The 15,915-nt window shown below is 40.8% G+C and overlaps 1 protein-coding gene across 2 annotated transcripts in view; it reads left to right on the top strand.

The window, feature by feature from the left end:
• The window catches only part of LOC307151855 (PDZ domain-containing RING finger protein 4), a 42,839-nt gene that overhangs the window by 13,167 nt on the left and 13,757 nt on the right, over nt 1-15,915 (top strand). Inside the window, exons 2-3 of one of the 2 annotated variants that reach the window (XM_079860058.1) lie at nt 11,497-11,750; nt 15,736-15,838. In XM_079860058.1, coding sequence (XP_079716184.1) covers nt 11,497-11,750; nt 15,736-15,838 — 357 coding nt within the window. The remainder of the gene's footprint in view (nt 1-11,496; nt 11,751-15,735; nt 15,839-15,915) is intronic. The other variant, XM_079860059.1, reaches the window with a different exon arrangement.

The following is a 15,915-nucleotide window of genomic DNA, read 5'->3' as shown; positions in this document are numbered from 1 at the left end:
ATTGGGTTTCTTTCAGGCTCCTCATTGGGTTTCTCTCGGGCTTCTTATTGGGTTTCTCATTGGGTTTCTCACAGGTTTCTCATTGGGTTTCTCACAGGTTTCTCATTGGGTTTCTCTCAGGCTTCTCATTGGGTTTCTCTCAGGCTTCTCATTGGGTTTCTCTCTGGTTTCTTATTGGGTTTCTCACAGGTTTCTCATTGGGTTTCTCTCAGGCTTCTCATTGGGTTTCTCTCAGGCTTCTCATTGGGTTTCTCTCTGGTTTCTTATTGGGTTTCTCACAGGTTTCTCATTGGGTTTCTCACAGGTTTCTCATTGGGTTTCTCTCAGGCTTCTCATTGGGTTTCTCTCAGGCTTCTCATTGGGTTTCTCACAGGTTTCTCATTGGGTTTCTCACAGGTTTCTCATTGGGTTTCTCTCTGGTTTCTTATTGGGTTTCTCATTGGGTTTCTCACAGGTTTCTCATTGGGTTTCTCACAGGTTTGTCACAGGTTTCTCATTGGGTTTCTTGCGTCTCAGACCCCTGTTGACGATCTCGGGCTCTTGAGGCGTCTGTAGGGACAGCATCAGATCAGAGGAGACGCTTTACGCCATTAATCATAATGATGTATTCCTGAAACACTGATTCATTTGTTTGTGTCAGTGTTTTTTCCTCCTAGCGTCTGAACATTGACTCCAGACAACACACAGACCCTGATGGACGATCAATACTCATTTGCGTGTGTGTGTGTGTGTGGATCGATCCGCAGCAGGTGTTAGTCGATGTGCAGCTCTACAGGTGTGTGCATCTCGAGGACAGGTTAGATATGCACCGTTTTACATTCAGTTTCACAGACGTTCATGTGAAGTGAGAGTGTGATGGATGGAGTTTGACTTCACCACCAGAGGGGCGTCGCAGGAACTCTTTGTTTACATGATGTAATTAGTTGTGCATTATGGGTAATTTGCTGCTCTGCTCCAGTCAGATTCGGTTTATTTCCTCCAGCTGAGTTTGTTTATCATCATCAGAGGAACTTTTAAGATCTGTTGTGTGTTTGTGGAGGGATAGAGTAGGTAAACTAATTCCTAAAGACGTCTACTTGTGCTTATAGTACATGATCCGTGAGAGTTTTACTGTATTATATCTACAGTGTTTATATCAGGGCTTTTCAATCTTTTAAACGCCACAAACCCTCAGATATGATCATCCCCATCCTACAGTTTAAATACAGCTAGATCATGTGCAAGACCCAATGTAGATTTATTTAAGTTGGTGTACTACATACTACATACTTGGAAAATATTTAATTTCTATTAAGAGATTTTTTTCTATTCCCTCTATAACTGTGAGATGTATTATTTATGTATCATTATTTATGATCCGGGATGTAACCCCGTTTTGAAGCCCCTGTTGTGAGTCCACCGGTGTGTTTCTGCACTCGTCTCGTTCTCACGGTTGATCTGTGGCTCTGAGGATCTGCTGACCGACAGAGAGTCTCGGGCGCTGAGAGAGTTCAGATGGCTGTGTGTGTGTGGCTCTGAGGATCTGCTCACCGTCAGAGAGTCTCGGGCGCTGATGAGAGAGAGGAGCGAGACAGATGGACAGACAGACTCACAGAAAGATGCAGGACGCTCGTAATGAAGCACAGCAGGTTTTGTTGATGCCGTGAGACGCTGGTGTTTGTTTAGGCTTCAGGCTGTGAACATGAATCCAGTTTAATAGAGGACGATATCTCTGACCTGAGGGCTTCACACACACTTACTGAAGCTGATGGGTTTCGTTTCGGTCAAGCATCACTACTGCTGTTGAAAACTTCAGCAAACCACACAAAACACCCTAGCAACCACACATAGCAACACAAAACACTTTTAGCCTCCGCTTGATGCCCTGGCAACCACCCAGATAGTGTACTAGCTCAATACTGCAATCTGTACTGTATACTGCTCACTACTCTCTCTGGCTACTCATATACAACCATAAACACTGTACAAGTACATTTATAAAAGTGTAAAAGATTGGAAAATTGACAATACTAGATCATTAGTCCATACTATATACCGCACACTACTGTTCCTGGCAATACATGGAATGTTGAAGTTAGTGTGTGTTTGCTGGGATCTCTGTGTTCAGATGGTTAAGTGTGTGTGTGTGTGTGTGTGTGTGTGTGTGTGTGTTTGCTGTGATCTCTGTGTTCAGATGGTTGAGTGTGTGTTTGCTGGGATCTCTGTGTTCAGATGGTGGAGTGTGTGTTTGCTGGGATCTCTGTGTTCAGATGGTTGAGTGTGTGTGTGTGTGTGTGTGTGTTTGCTGGGATCTCTGTGTTCAGATGGTTGAGTGTGTGTGTGTGTGTGTTTGCTGGGATCTCTATGTTCAGATGGTTGAGTGTGTGTGTTTGCTGTGTTCAGATTGTTGAGTGTGTGTTTGCTGGGATCTCTGTGTTCAGATGGTTAAGTGTGTGTGTGTGCTGTGATCTCTAGGTTCAGATGGTGGAGTGTGTGTTTGCTATGATCTCTGTGTTCAGATGGTTGTGTGTGTGTGTGTGTGTATGTGTGTTTGCTGGGATCTCTGTTCAGATGGTTGAGTGTGTGTTTGCTATGATCTCTGTGTTCAGATGGTTGAGTGTGTGTGTGTGTGTGTGTGTGTTTGTGTTTGCTGTGATCTCTGTGTTCAGATGATTGAGTGTGTGTGTGTGTGTGTGTGTGTGTGTGTGTGTGTGTGTGTGTGTTTGTGTTTGCTGTGATCTCTGTGTTCAGATGGTTGTGTGTGTGTGTGTGTGTGTGTGTGTGTGTGTGTGTGTGTGCGTTTGCTGTGATCTCTGTGTTCAGATGGTTGAGTGTGTGTGTTTGCTATGATCTCTGTGTTCAGATGGCTGTGTGTGTGTGTGTGTGTGTGTGTGTGCGTTTGCTGTGATCTCTGTGTTCAGATGGTTGAGTGTGTGTGTTTGCTATGATCTCTGTGTTCAGATGGCTGTGTGTGTGTGTGTGTGTGTGCGTTTGCTGTGATCTCTGTGTTCAGATGGTCGAGTGTGTGTGTTTGCTATGATCTCTGTGTTCAGATGGCTGTGTGTGTGTGTGTGTGTTTGTGTGTGTGTGTGTGTGCGTTTGCTGTGATCTCTGTGTTCAGATGGTTGAGTGTGTGTGTGTGTGTGTGTGTGTGTGTGTTTGAATGTGTGTGTGTGTGTGTGCGTTTGCTGTGATCTCTGTGTTCAGATGGTTGAGTGTGTGTGTGTGTGTGTGTGTGTGGTCAGAGGGTGTCTGGAGGCAGGGAATGGTGTGATTGGGCGAGTGGCTCCATTAGTGTGAGGAACAGCCGCCGGTGTTTAGAGCTGAAGCTGCTCGTGTCGCTGAGTGAAAGAAGGGACGGTCAGATTTCCCCGGTGTCCGACTGCTGTTTTATATCCCGTACGGCCTGTCAGGAATGATTTATGAACTCATAACGCCTGTACTGTACCTAGTCATATTTTTAGCCTGACACTTATTATTGAAATGAGACATTTAGCCCGTGTGAACGGAAACAGAGCCGACGGGACGCTGGTTTCTCTCGCTGCCCTTCAGCGGGAATTACGCTTTGGGGAATTTAATGGCACTTCTCGGCTAAGTGCACGACTCCATATTGGATTGTGTTTGAAAATGTAAATTGATTCCCGGCACACAAAGACCTGAGCCGATGTTTGTGGAGTTTATTAGTCTGTCCGTCTCTGAGACCTTTCTTTCTGTGCTGTTGGAATGAAGGCAGGTTGAATCATGTGGCAAACATTGTGACTTTCAATGGCTAACCACATGCCATTTATAAAGTATTTAATTATTATTTGTTTTTATTTTTATTTTATTTTATTTTATTTTATTTTATTAGTTTGGCAGATGTTGAAATAAAATACACTTTTGTCATGCTACATCATGTGAATGTTACCGAAACTTGCAGAAGCTTTTATCCAAAGCAGCTTACATTGCATTTAAGATTTACATGTTTTTATCATTTTATTTTATTTTATTTTATTTTATTTTATTTTATTTTATTTTATTTTATTCGTTTGGCAGATGTTGAAATAAAATACGTTTTTGTTATGTTACATCATGTAACATATACAATTTTATTTTATTATTAGTTTGGCAGAAGCATTTATCCAAAGCAACTTGCATTGCATTTAAGATTTGCATTTAATTTAATTTAATTTAATTTTGTTTTATTTTATTCCTTTGGCAGATGTTGAAATAAAATACGTTTTTGTTTTGTTATATTGTATAACATGAGTTATGTATTTTTGATGGCTGCTAGAAAGTTGCCATGTGAGCGCTGTGGTATTTTCTTTCTTTTTGGTGTGAATCTCTCCGTGATCATCTAGTGTGTAGATGTGGCTCGGGTTCTTCCTCCAGTGTGCGTCTGTGAAGCAGGTCTCAGATCAGTTTGATGGATTCAGATTTAGTTTGATGCTCATTGGTGAAATACTGACACACTCAGTATCAAGCGTTCTGCGTTATTTAAAAGCCACTCAAATGCACTTGAAAGATGAGAAGATGAAGAACAAGAGCAGAGGTTCAGAGACGAGCCGTCAAACTGATCTTTGTCTTCTTTATTTATGAGCTGCTTGTTTAAAGTGGCTTTCAGTGTGTGTGTGTGTGTGTGTGTGTGTGTGTGTGTGTGTGTGTGTGTGTGTGTGAGTAAAGCTGGAGTGTTTCCAAGCGCAGCTGCTGTAGATCCTGTGCAAACAGAGCCAGACACTCGTTCTCCAGTGCAGAGACTTGAGGATCAGCACATTCACATTCACACTGACACTGAGACTGAAACACAGATATATTTCTCAATTTGAATATAACGAGCGCATAAAAGGACAAATAGTAATTCGACTTTAATTATGCACTACAGTATTTACATTAAAAAATCTTACTGACTCCAAACTTTTGAAAGGTAGCGTGTGTGTGTGTGTGTGTGTGTGTGTGTGTGTGTGTATACAGTCAAACCAAAAATTATTCAGGCACCAGATGTAATTTTTGATATTTTTCATTTTCATATTTTTAAAAAAAAATTCATAGTGACTACCAGTAAAAATTATAAAAATTTGCGACCAAAAACACTTTGAGCTGATCATGTTCTGCTGAAGTGTGTTTTGTCTTTAATTGCTAATGCTCTTTTTACACACAGACTGAACACAATGAAGCATTGCTTGGTCACTGGTTGAGCTAAACTGGTATTATCTAATTGTGTAGTTAAATTTAACAGCTGACAGATATTCAACATAATTCATGTGTGAGACAGTCTAACAGAAGGACGGACAAAACCAGTCAAATATCAGCTGAGTTCTGCTCATATTTTATTACCGTTTTCTAAACTATAGCGAATAAACTGTGATAATGTGAGAAATGTTGAAGGAGTCTGAATAAAGTTTGGTTTGACTGCATATACCTTTATTAAATAAAAGTAAGAATAATTTCAATATTTAAACCAAATTTAGGTTTTCCATATGGAGCAAGACAACATAGAGCAGGTCAAGAAGATGAAAACCCCCTGTAGAACATTAAAGAATGAGGGGATGCATGCACCAATATGAAAATTTTGGCCGATAACGATCATTTTTTACATTTGAAAGCCGATAACCGATATTATTCTAAGATACAATTTTTTCCCTTTCTAATCATATTTCAAGCCATTCAAAACCATCATGTTGAACAGTGCACGTCTGAAGCGTCTCAGCTGAAGGAAATAATGTGTTATTTATCGGCTTTAATATATCGGACAAATTTTCTTATATAACATAAATAAATGAACTTCTGTTGGTGTCATGTTTAGCAAGTGTTGTCCTCCATCATCAGGACTGGTCTGAATATAGCTAATGCTAACGGGCCAGCCGACAGATGCCCAACCGTGGCAGGAATAATTATTATTCATATCCTCAATTGGGATTAATTGCTCCATCTGGCTCTCATTTAAACAATACGACGGAAACTCCTCCAGCACCTCTTCTTCCTTCCTTTAGCCGGTTTCTTTTCATTTAGAGCCTCAGAAGAGGGCGAGCGTGGCGCCGCTAATGCCTCAAATCTGCTGGTTTCTCTCTCAGCCTGTCATGAGCCACGGGCCAGATCATTTATCTACCCACCATCCTTTGTGTTCCCGCCTCTCTGCTCCACCATTCACTTCCTCCACCAAAACAGAAGCTACCAGCGTGTTATTTGACTAAATAATCATAATTGATTTTCTGAATGTAAATGAATAATATTATTTCTGGTGTCTGTCCATTAATCCTCCATCCACACGGTCTTTATATGAGCCGTGAGCCGCTGGAACGGCTGTGTTGGTTTGACCGTATTAGACTGTAAATGGTGAGATTCACTGGACTACTTCATCATGATTGTTCTCTCCGCGGGCCAATTACTGAGCTAAACGAAGCCTCTCCTCGTCTGTACAAACGCACGCTTCATTCACATTCATCCAGCAAACACACGCTTGAGTCGCTCCAACAGTGAGCCTGATGAAAGCATCAATATTATATGACGTCAAACAGCGTCTCATCTGCACTGAAACAGTCTCCGTCTCAGCGGCGCGTGTTCATTGGTAATTTATAGCGATAAAGGAACGCTTTATTCCTTTATTGCTCTATTATTCAGAAAGTTGCTTTACCAAGGGTTTTCTCTGACATACACACGATTTGCATGGGGATTTAGGTTGTATATTTTATTTTGTGTCTGAAATTGTCAGAAATGTATACATTTAAAAGTGAAGTGCTTCATTTCGGCACCAACAATGACTGTTTTCCATCATGTTTCCAGAACACGCCCCCGTCCGTCATTGGTCAGTTGGTCTGGTAGCCCCGCCCCACTCTCACTCCATTGGTAATCGGCAAAAATCGGTATCGGCAGGTCACACTTACAAAAAAAAAAAACAGTAATCGGAATCTGCCAAGAAAATTGCAATCAGTGCATCTCTAATTTATCGGTTTTAAAATATCGGCCAAATTTTCTTATCTGACCGATAACGATATCAATAACAATAACATTAATCGGTCCGATACCGATATGGTGGCCGATATATCGTGGTGCTTCATTTCGGCACCAACAATGACTGTTTTCCATCATGTTTCCTGAACACTCCCCCGAATTTCATTGGTCAATCAGTCTGGTAGCCCCGCCCCACTCTCACTCCATTGGTTATCGGCAAAAAATCGGTATCGGCAGGTCACACTTACAAAAAAAAAAAAACAGTAATCGGAATCTGCCAAGAAAATTGCAATCAGTGCATCTCTAATTTATCGGTTTTAAAATATCGGCCAAATTTTCTTATCTGACCGATAACGATATCAATAACAATAACATTAATCGGTCCGATACCGATATGGTGGCCGATATATCGTGGTGCTTCATTTCGGCACCAACAATGACTGTTTTCCATCATGTTTCCTGAACACTCCCCCGAATTTCATTGGTCAATCAGTCTGGTAGCCCCGCCCCACTCTCACTCCATTGGTTATCGGCAAAAAATCGGTATCGGCAGGTCACACTTACAAAAAAAAAAAAACAGTAATCGGAATCTGCCAAGAAAATTGCAATCGGTGCATCTCTAATTTATCGGTTTTAAAATATCGGCCAAATTTTCTTATCTGACCGATAACGATATCAATAACCAGGGACGTCGTTAGGCCTATTTTAGGGGGGCTGAAGCTACCCCAAAATGTTCCTAAGCCCCCCTAAATGAAAATAAGAACAACAATAACAATTCGATTTATTAATAACCGTATCCTCATTCATATTTAGACGCAACAAATGATATATACAAAAAATAGCCGAAAAGTCGGAAGTTGGACTGAAGTACAAAGAGTCGTTGTGCTATCAAGATGATGCACCGCACCGTCTCGTTGCATTGGTGTGAACTGTGGCAGCTTTCAGAGCGTTGCAGACCGGAGCGCTGCAAGAAACTGGAGGATTCATCTCGTCTCGTCGTTACTCTAGTCTGAAGTTGAACTTGCTATGCACCCCTCCCCCCCTCATCACGGTAAAACACAATGAAACGTGCATCACTCTACTTTCGTTTTCAATAACGTAATTCTCTTCAGGGAAAACCAATCAAGGCAAACATCGAACATATCGAAAACAATGACTCGACAATACCGCTTTTTTTTTTCTTTTTTGAAGGGAAAAGTGAGAGAGAATTGTAGCCCATCCGGACAAATGCCCTGATTAAAACAATTTTTAATATAAAAATAAAAAAACTAGGGAATCACCGAAAACGTGAGGAAGATTCTGTTTTATTTCATTTAATGTAAGTGGCGATTGATAGCCCTATAATGTAGGCTACTGATGGTCATAGATAGCCTATCTATGCCCACGGTAACAAAGTTGCGCTGTTGAGGCTCGCGCTGTTATTTATAACATAGGCTATAGTTAAGAAACAATATATAGCCTAGGCTACACACGACCAGAGAGCTGTTTTCCTGAATGCCATCAAGATTGAAACCGAGACTGATTTCATAACAGTTCAATAAACAAATCATTAAAATTAAGTCACTTACATGCAATGACTGTTTTTGTTCTGTTTCAGCATCAGCGAAAATAGTTCCAAACAACAGAACCATAGCGCATCTCACAGCAAACTCAGCCGTGTTTCATTAATGAATGATTCAGCGTTTTGAACGAATCTATTGAGTCAAAGATTCAATTATCCATTCATAAACTGCCTCATTCTGAATAAATCAGCCTTTTGAACGAATCGTTTGAATGAATGACTCAATGACTCGCTCATTAAGACTGTCGTCTGCCGCCTCCTACTGGCGGTTTAGTTTCATAAAGTATCATTCTTTTCAACATTCCTTATGTGTATATTCAAAAATATTTAAAATAATCTCATTTAATACAGTTATAATTTTTCAATGTAAATTATTTAATTTGATTGGTATAACTAACAGCCTAGTGTCTTATTATTTTAATTGAATATATTGATCAAATTTAAGAATTTGAAATGAAAGATGGAGCAAACATTTAATAAAATTAGGGAAAAATGCCCTTTATAAAGGAGTGTTTTCAAACAGTGATGTAATGAAACATTGACAATTTAAGTTTGAAGGGAGTAAAGCCTCTGTTTAGGCTATTAAGGAAATGTAATTTTGCCAAAAGAAGAACTTTTATTTTAAATAAATGTTCATTTTAAATCAGCTCAGTGTGATATGTTACCATATTATCATGCTTAACACTGAGAATTTGAATAATTGTAATGTGATGATCAGATGCAGATATCTAAATCAGAGAATATGGGTGGTTTGCGGGTGGATTATTTATTTTTAATAGTGGATTCGGGTGACTCAAAGTGCACCAGATTAATTAATTTATCTTTAAAATGTACAAAATTTTCTTTTTAACCCCCCTAGAGGTACCAAACTACACCAACAAAAATAGTGTGAGAAACACACCAGGCTATATGATGATATACAAAAAAATACAAATTTAATTACCTTATTATTAAAATACATTATTAGGATTTTACCACGTCCGCCTCGTTTTGAACCAGGAAAAACCCTGTAAAGTGTACCCTGGGGGCTAAGCCCCCCTTTCTTCCAATCCTAGTGACGTCCCTGTCAATAACAATAACATATATCGGCCGATATCGATATGGTGGCCGATATATCGTGGTGCTTCATTTCATTTCATTTCAACACTGATTGTTTTCAATGTACATATGCACATATGCAACTGACCAACTGTCATTGGTCAGTCAGTGTTGATAGCCCCGCCCCAATCTCACTCCATTGGTTATCGGCAAAAAATCGGTATCGGCAGGTCATTCTTACAAAAAAAACAGTAATCGGAATTTGCCAAGAAAATTGCAATCTGTGCCTCTAATTTACCGGTTTTAAATATCGGCCAAATTTTCTTATATGACGGCTAACGATATCAATAAAAATTAACATATATCGGCCGATACCGATATGTCGGTCGATATATCATGGTGCTTCATTTCATTTCAACACTGACTGTTTTCAATCATGTTTCCTGAACACGTCCCCGTCTGTCATTGGTCAGTCAGTGTGATTGCCCCGCCCCACTCTCACTCCATTGGTTATCGGCAAAAAATCGGTATCGGCAGGTCACACTTACAAAAAAAAAAAACAGTAATCGGAATCTGCCAAAAAAAAAGGCAATCGGTGCATCTCTAATTTATCGGTTTTAAAATATCGGCCAAATTTTATTATATGACTGATAACGATATCAATAAAAATGAACATATATTGGCCGATACTGATATGTTGGCCGATATATCGTGGTGCTTCATTTCATTTCAACACTGACTGTTTTCAATCATGTTTCCTGAACACGCCTCTATCTGTCATTGGTCAGTCAGTCTGATAGCCCCGCCCCACTCTCACTCCATTGGCTGATGCAGGAGTAGATCAGAATCGAAAAGCTGTTATTTTCAGAGCTGTAAACTCATTTCTGAACTGTCAGAATGAACTCTTTGAAATGATCCAATAAAATATGCATGAATATAATCAGTGCTCGAGATCAAACTCCCATCATTTGGCCCCAATCTTCTGATCGCTCTTCACTGTGATGGATTCAGACACTCTCATGTATGATTTACTTTAGATTGAGAGACGCACACAGCTCCAGATCACATCTAAACGATGCTTTGAAACGTTTCTCAGCGGCCGCCGCCAGATGATATAATGCGTGTCATTAATAGCCAATCAGTTTCCTGTGCGACTCAATCTGCTCAATTCATTCCCTGAGAGTTTAATTACAGATTACTGATGAATAGACATGCAGTCGCTCTGTTGTTCTGGACTCTATCAGTCTGTGCTTGTGTGAATCAGTAAAGAATGGTTACATAAATGCAAATATTTAGGCCTGGATTTAAGAATTATACTTTCGGATTGCACAGTTTTAGCATAAACAAACTAATAAACTTAATGTGATGCATATTTGTCTGTGTAATCTAAATGAATGGAAATTTTATATGCGATTCAAAATGCATAAATAGGTATTAAGGATGTACGATATATTGGCCACCTTATCGGTATCGGGCGATATTTGATCATTTTTAATGTTATTGTTATCGGCCTGATTAGAAAATTTGTATTGTATCGATAAATAATGTATTATTTCCTTCAGCTGAGACACTTCAGATGCGCACTGTTCAACATGATGGTTTTGAATTGCTTGAAATATGATTGGAAATCACTTCAAAAAAGGAAAATAGAGTTAAGTGCAACATGTCATATGGGCCACATCAAATTATAATGAGAACATTATTGTGTGCTTGGAACATGATGAGACTTTTGTTTTTGTGATTAGGCTCTCAAAAATGATATAATTTGGATTTAGATTTATCAGCCAATATATCAGTTATCGGCTTTCAAGTATAAAGAATTATCGGTATCGGCCGATTTCATATCGGTGCATCCCTAATAGGTATGTCTTCTGAGGAGACGTTTGGCAGGATGTTCACGCTGCTCTTTTCTCTACAATGACACTTGGTTTAAAAGTGGATACGTTTGCAATGAAATCAGTGTGTAAATCCTCATTTCTCGCCGGTTACAGGTGAACGGGAGGGATCTGTCGAGAGCGAGCCATGATGAGGCGGTCGAAGCTCTCCGTAGCGCCAAAGATCCCATCGTGGTGCAGGTGCTCCGGCGGACCCCTTTACCCCGGGGTCAGGGGTCATGCCAGGACGTCCAGGTGGTGGACGTGTGCACGCAGACGGAAATCACCTTCGAGCACATCATGGCTTTGGCCAAACTCCGTCCTGCCACACCACCCGTGCCGGACATCTGCCCGTTCCTCCTGTCGGACAGGTACAAACTCGTTTCATGAGGGGCTTTCGCACAGGATAGTTCTAGGAACGAGCCACCAGGTGGTTTCCCAGAGAACTAATGGTTCCCGTAGGAACGTTTTCCTGGTTGCGTTCGCACCGCCAGTAGGAACTCTGAAGTGACGTAAGCTGCGCTTGTTGTTGTGACTTTTATTTTGACGGCGCTGAGAACGACTGATCTCACAGTGCTCACATTCTCCTGTTCATTAGTTTACGATCTGTCTAACAGTCCTGTCTAATATGATATTAGACAGAACTGTTATACACTGAGAGTAGACAGTAATGAGTTATTAGCGTATGGCGTGTGTTTGATGTCCAGTGTTGATGAGCAGAAATACATAATCATGTTTCTCTTGGTCTGTTGGATGTTCTCCTCAGTGTAAAGGTTGAGAGGCTCATTTATCACTGTTTTTCATGTTCGTAGAGTTAGTTTCTGGAGTAAATATATAGGCTATAATCTGTGTGTTTACACAGCTTTTTAAAATGGCGTGTGCTGGTGTTTTCTCATGTGTTCGGCCAATCAGCGAACACTAACGTCAGGGATAGTTCCTATAGCGCTGGTTTAGACCGACTCTGAAGTAGGAGTAAAGTAGTTCCTCCAAAAGAGTTCCTAGAATCCAGGAACTTCCACCAATAGTTCTAGGAAATATGAAAAGGTTCTCCGGTGCGAAAGCCCCTGTTGAAGCATCTTGGGGTTTCCTCGAAAACAGTGCAGAAATCTTTCCTAATTCTCTCTTTCTTGTTGTGGAGTTCGTCTCTCAGGAGAACCAAAGCAGGAACAAGATAAAGTTTAGCATGAAGAGTATCTGGGTTTCTCCCCTGGAGACGGAGAACTGCAAAACAAGCTGAGCAGGGGATGCTGGGAAGTTAATTGAAAGCGTCTGAGGCGCAGAGAGGGTGTTAGGGAGGTAATTAATGATGCACAATGGCCCATTGATAATTCATAGTCTAAAATTTGTCTCCCGCTCAAGATCCGTGTTTTGTTCCTAAACTCCCTTCGGAGAGTCGTGTGCTGATTTGGATATTTTTAATCCCTTTGTCCTTCTAAAGAAAGGCGTTCAGGAATTCTTAGTGGATGTTGTTGCTGTGATGGTGTTTGAACGTATGAACCAGTAAATAATTCAGTCTCATCAGGACTGTTCATCATTTGAGCACCACTTCAGGGAAGATTTCATCAGACCGCCAGGGTTGTGCTTCGAGTGAATGCCTTTTAAATTTCAGTTCAATTCATGAAGTTGCATGACGGGATGCAAAATTGCAATTCAAAATTCTAATTTCAAAGAAATTCATATAACTGTAATTTTTTTTAATAGAAAAGCAAAGTGTCAACTATGAATCACCTTGAAATCACCTTGAAGTTTGAAGATTTACAGACAAACAGATAGACGGATGGATGGATGTATTGATGGATGGATAAAGTGGTGGATGGATGGATGGATGGATAAAGTGGTGGATAGATGGATGGATGGATGGATGGATGGATGGATAGATAAAGTGGTGGATGGATGGATGGATGGATGGATGGATAGATAAAGTGGTGGATGGATGGATAAAGCAATGGATGGATGGATTGATAGATGGATAAAGTGGTGGATGGATGGATAAAGCGATGGATGAATGGATGGATGGATGGATAAAGCGATGGATGGATTGATGGATGGATAATGTGGTGGATGGATGGATAAAGCAATGGATGGATGGATTGATAGATGGATAAAGTGGTGGATGGATGGATAAAGCGATGGATGGATTGATGGATGGATAAAGTGATGGATGGATTGATGGATGGATAAAGTGGTGGATGGATGGATAAAGTGGTGGATGGATGGATTGATAAATGGATAAAGTGGTGGATGGATGGATAAAGTGGTGGATGGATGGATAAAGTGGTGGATGGATGGATTGATAGATGGATAAAGTGGTGGATGGATGGATAAAGCGATGGATGGATTGATGGATGGATAAAGTGGTGGATGGATGGATAAAGTGATGGATGGATTGATGGATGGATTTGTAAAACTTCCAGAAGTTTGAATTGTCACCTATACAATTCATATTTGGATGCTATATTTCAGCATTTTTAATAAATTAATGTTTGTGAACCAGTGTGGAAGAACCCTTCATTTCCCAGAATGCAACACCTGTGTTGATTAGTTCAGCCTATTCCTATTCCAGTCCCTCCCATTCAAATTGTCAACCCAGACGCGTGACAGGGATCAGCTCGGATGGCTTGGCATCAGCGGCTCCGTCAGTGCAGATCACAGAGCAGTCACAGAGCAGATCATAAACCAAACACACACACACGCTTCACGTGCTAATGAAGGATGATCAGCTGTGTGTGCTCTTGCACAAAATAAAGAATAATAAAGATAACACACACCTTGAGGACTGATGAATCTCGGCACATTATCAGCAGCTGCACATGACAGGAGCTTCATTTCATGAACACGCGTGTGCAGAGACACACAATTCCATTCTCATCTCTCCTGAAGATGCATTGTGTGTGTGTGTGTGTCCGCTGACATCTGCAATCTCTGCTCTCATTCTTCACCAGCCTCCAGCGCTTCTCTATATTCATATCAGAGGAAACCAGAATCTATCAGACATTTTATATCATTATATTGGTGCATGTCATGGTATAGTTGCTGGGAATTCAAAAAGTGATACTGTATTAAATATTTATGTGTTAAAGGAGTCGTTCACTTCAGAATTAAAATTTCCTGATCATTTACTCTCCCCCACATCATCCAAGATGTTCATGTCCTTCTTTCTTCAGTGGAAAAGAAATGAAGGTTTTTGAGGAAAACATTCCAGGATGTTTCTCCATATAGTGTCTTCAATGGGGTCCAACGGGTCGAAGGTCCAGATGTGAGTTTCAGTGCAGCTTCAAAGTCTCGACACGATCCAGCCGAGGAATAAGAGTCTCATCTAGACAAACCAGCGGACATTTTACAACTAAATAAACATTTATATACTTTTAACCACTAATGCTGGTCTTGCACGTCCATGACTTCACGCATTACATAATCAGGTTGAAAGGTGTTGCGGTTCAGAAATGTAGAGAAGGGCGAAAAACTCCATCTCATTTTCTCCTCAAACTTCAAAATCGTCCGACATCGTTATTTTACCTTTACTTTTTTTTTGTAAATGGCGTTTGACTTAGTCTTTGCACGTTTGCTTGTAAACACTGGGTCTGTTCTTGGGGCGGCAGTGGCTCAGTGGTTCATGTGGGTTGTCTACAAACTGGAAGGTTGGTGGTTCAATCCCCGATTCCACTTTACCAAGTGTCGAGGTGTCCATGACAAGACACCTAACCCCAGCTGCTCCCGACGAGCTGGATGGCGCCTTGCATGGCTGACACCGCCGTCGGTGTATGAATGAGTGAGTGAATGGGTGAATGTGAGGCTATATGTAAAGCGCTTTGGTGCCCATGGGTCTGTTGAAAGCGCTATATAAATGCAGTCCATTTACCATTTTTACCATTTCTTACACCTACGTCCCGCTTGACCTTTCAACCTGATTACGTAATGTGTGGCGCATCACAGCTAGTGGAAGACGAGCATTAGTGGTTAAAAGTATATACATGTTTATTTAGTTGTAAAATGTCCGCTGGTTTGTCTAGATGAGACTCTTATTCCTCGGCTGGATCGTGTCGAGACTTTGAAGCTGCACTGAAACTCACATCTGGACCTTCGACCAGTTAGACCCACATTGAAGACACTATATGGAGGAACATCCTGGAACGTTTTCCTCAAAAACCTTCATTTCTACTCGACTGAAGAAAGAAAGACATGAACATCTCGGATGACATGTGTGAGAGTAGATTATCAGGAGATTTTAGTTCTGAAGTGAACTACTCCTTTAATGTCTCTTTTATAAGAGTTTGAATGATCACGTTTGTAATCTGCTGTTCTGTATAGAGTTGTATAGAGTTGTATAGAGATGAAGGTGTGCTTGTTCTCTTTCAGTTGTCACTCTCTGCACACGATGGATCAGGAATACCTCGAGGGAAGCGAGTATCTCTCCAACATGGTGGCAGACGTCGAGAGGACCGATGACTTTGAGTACGAGGTGAGACTTTCTCCTCCATTAATAACCTGTGCCATGCTGTCCGCTATAGTGGACCTGTCCCGATCCGAGCCGTCCCG

Source organism: Squalius cephalus, assembly GCF_949319135.1.
Source record: "Squalius cephalus genome assembly, chromosome: 23".
NCBI lineage: Eukaryota > Metazoa > Chordata > Actinopteri > Cypriniformes > Leuciscidae > Squalius > Squalius cephalus.
Note: the sequence above shows the minus strand (reverse complement) of the source record. Positions and strands in the feature narration are given on the sequence as shown.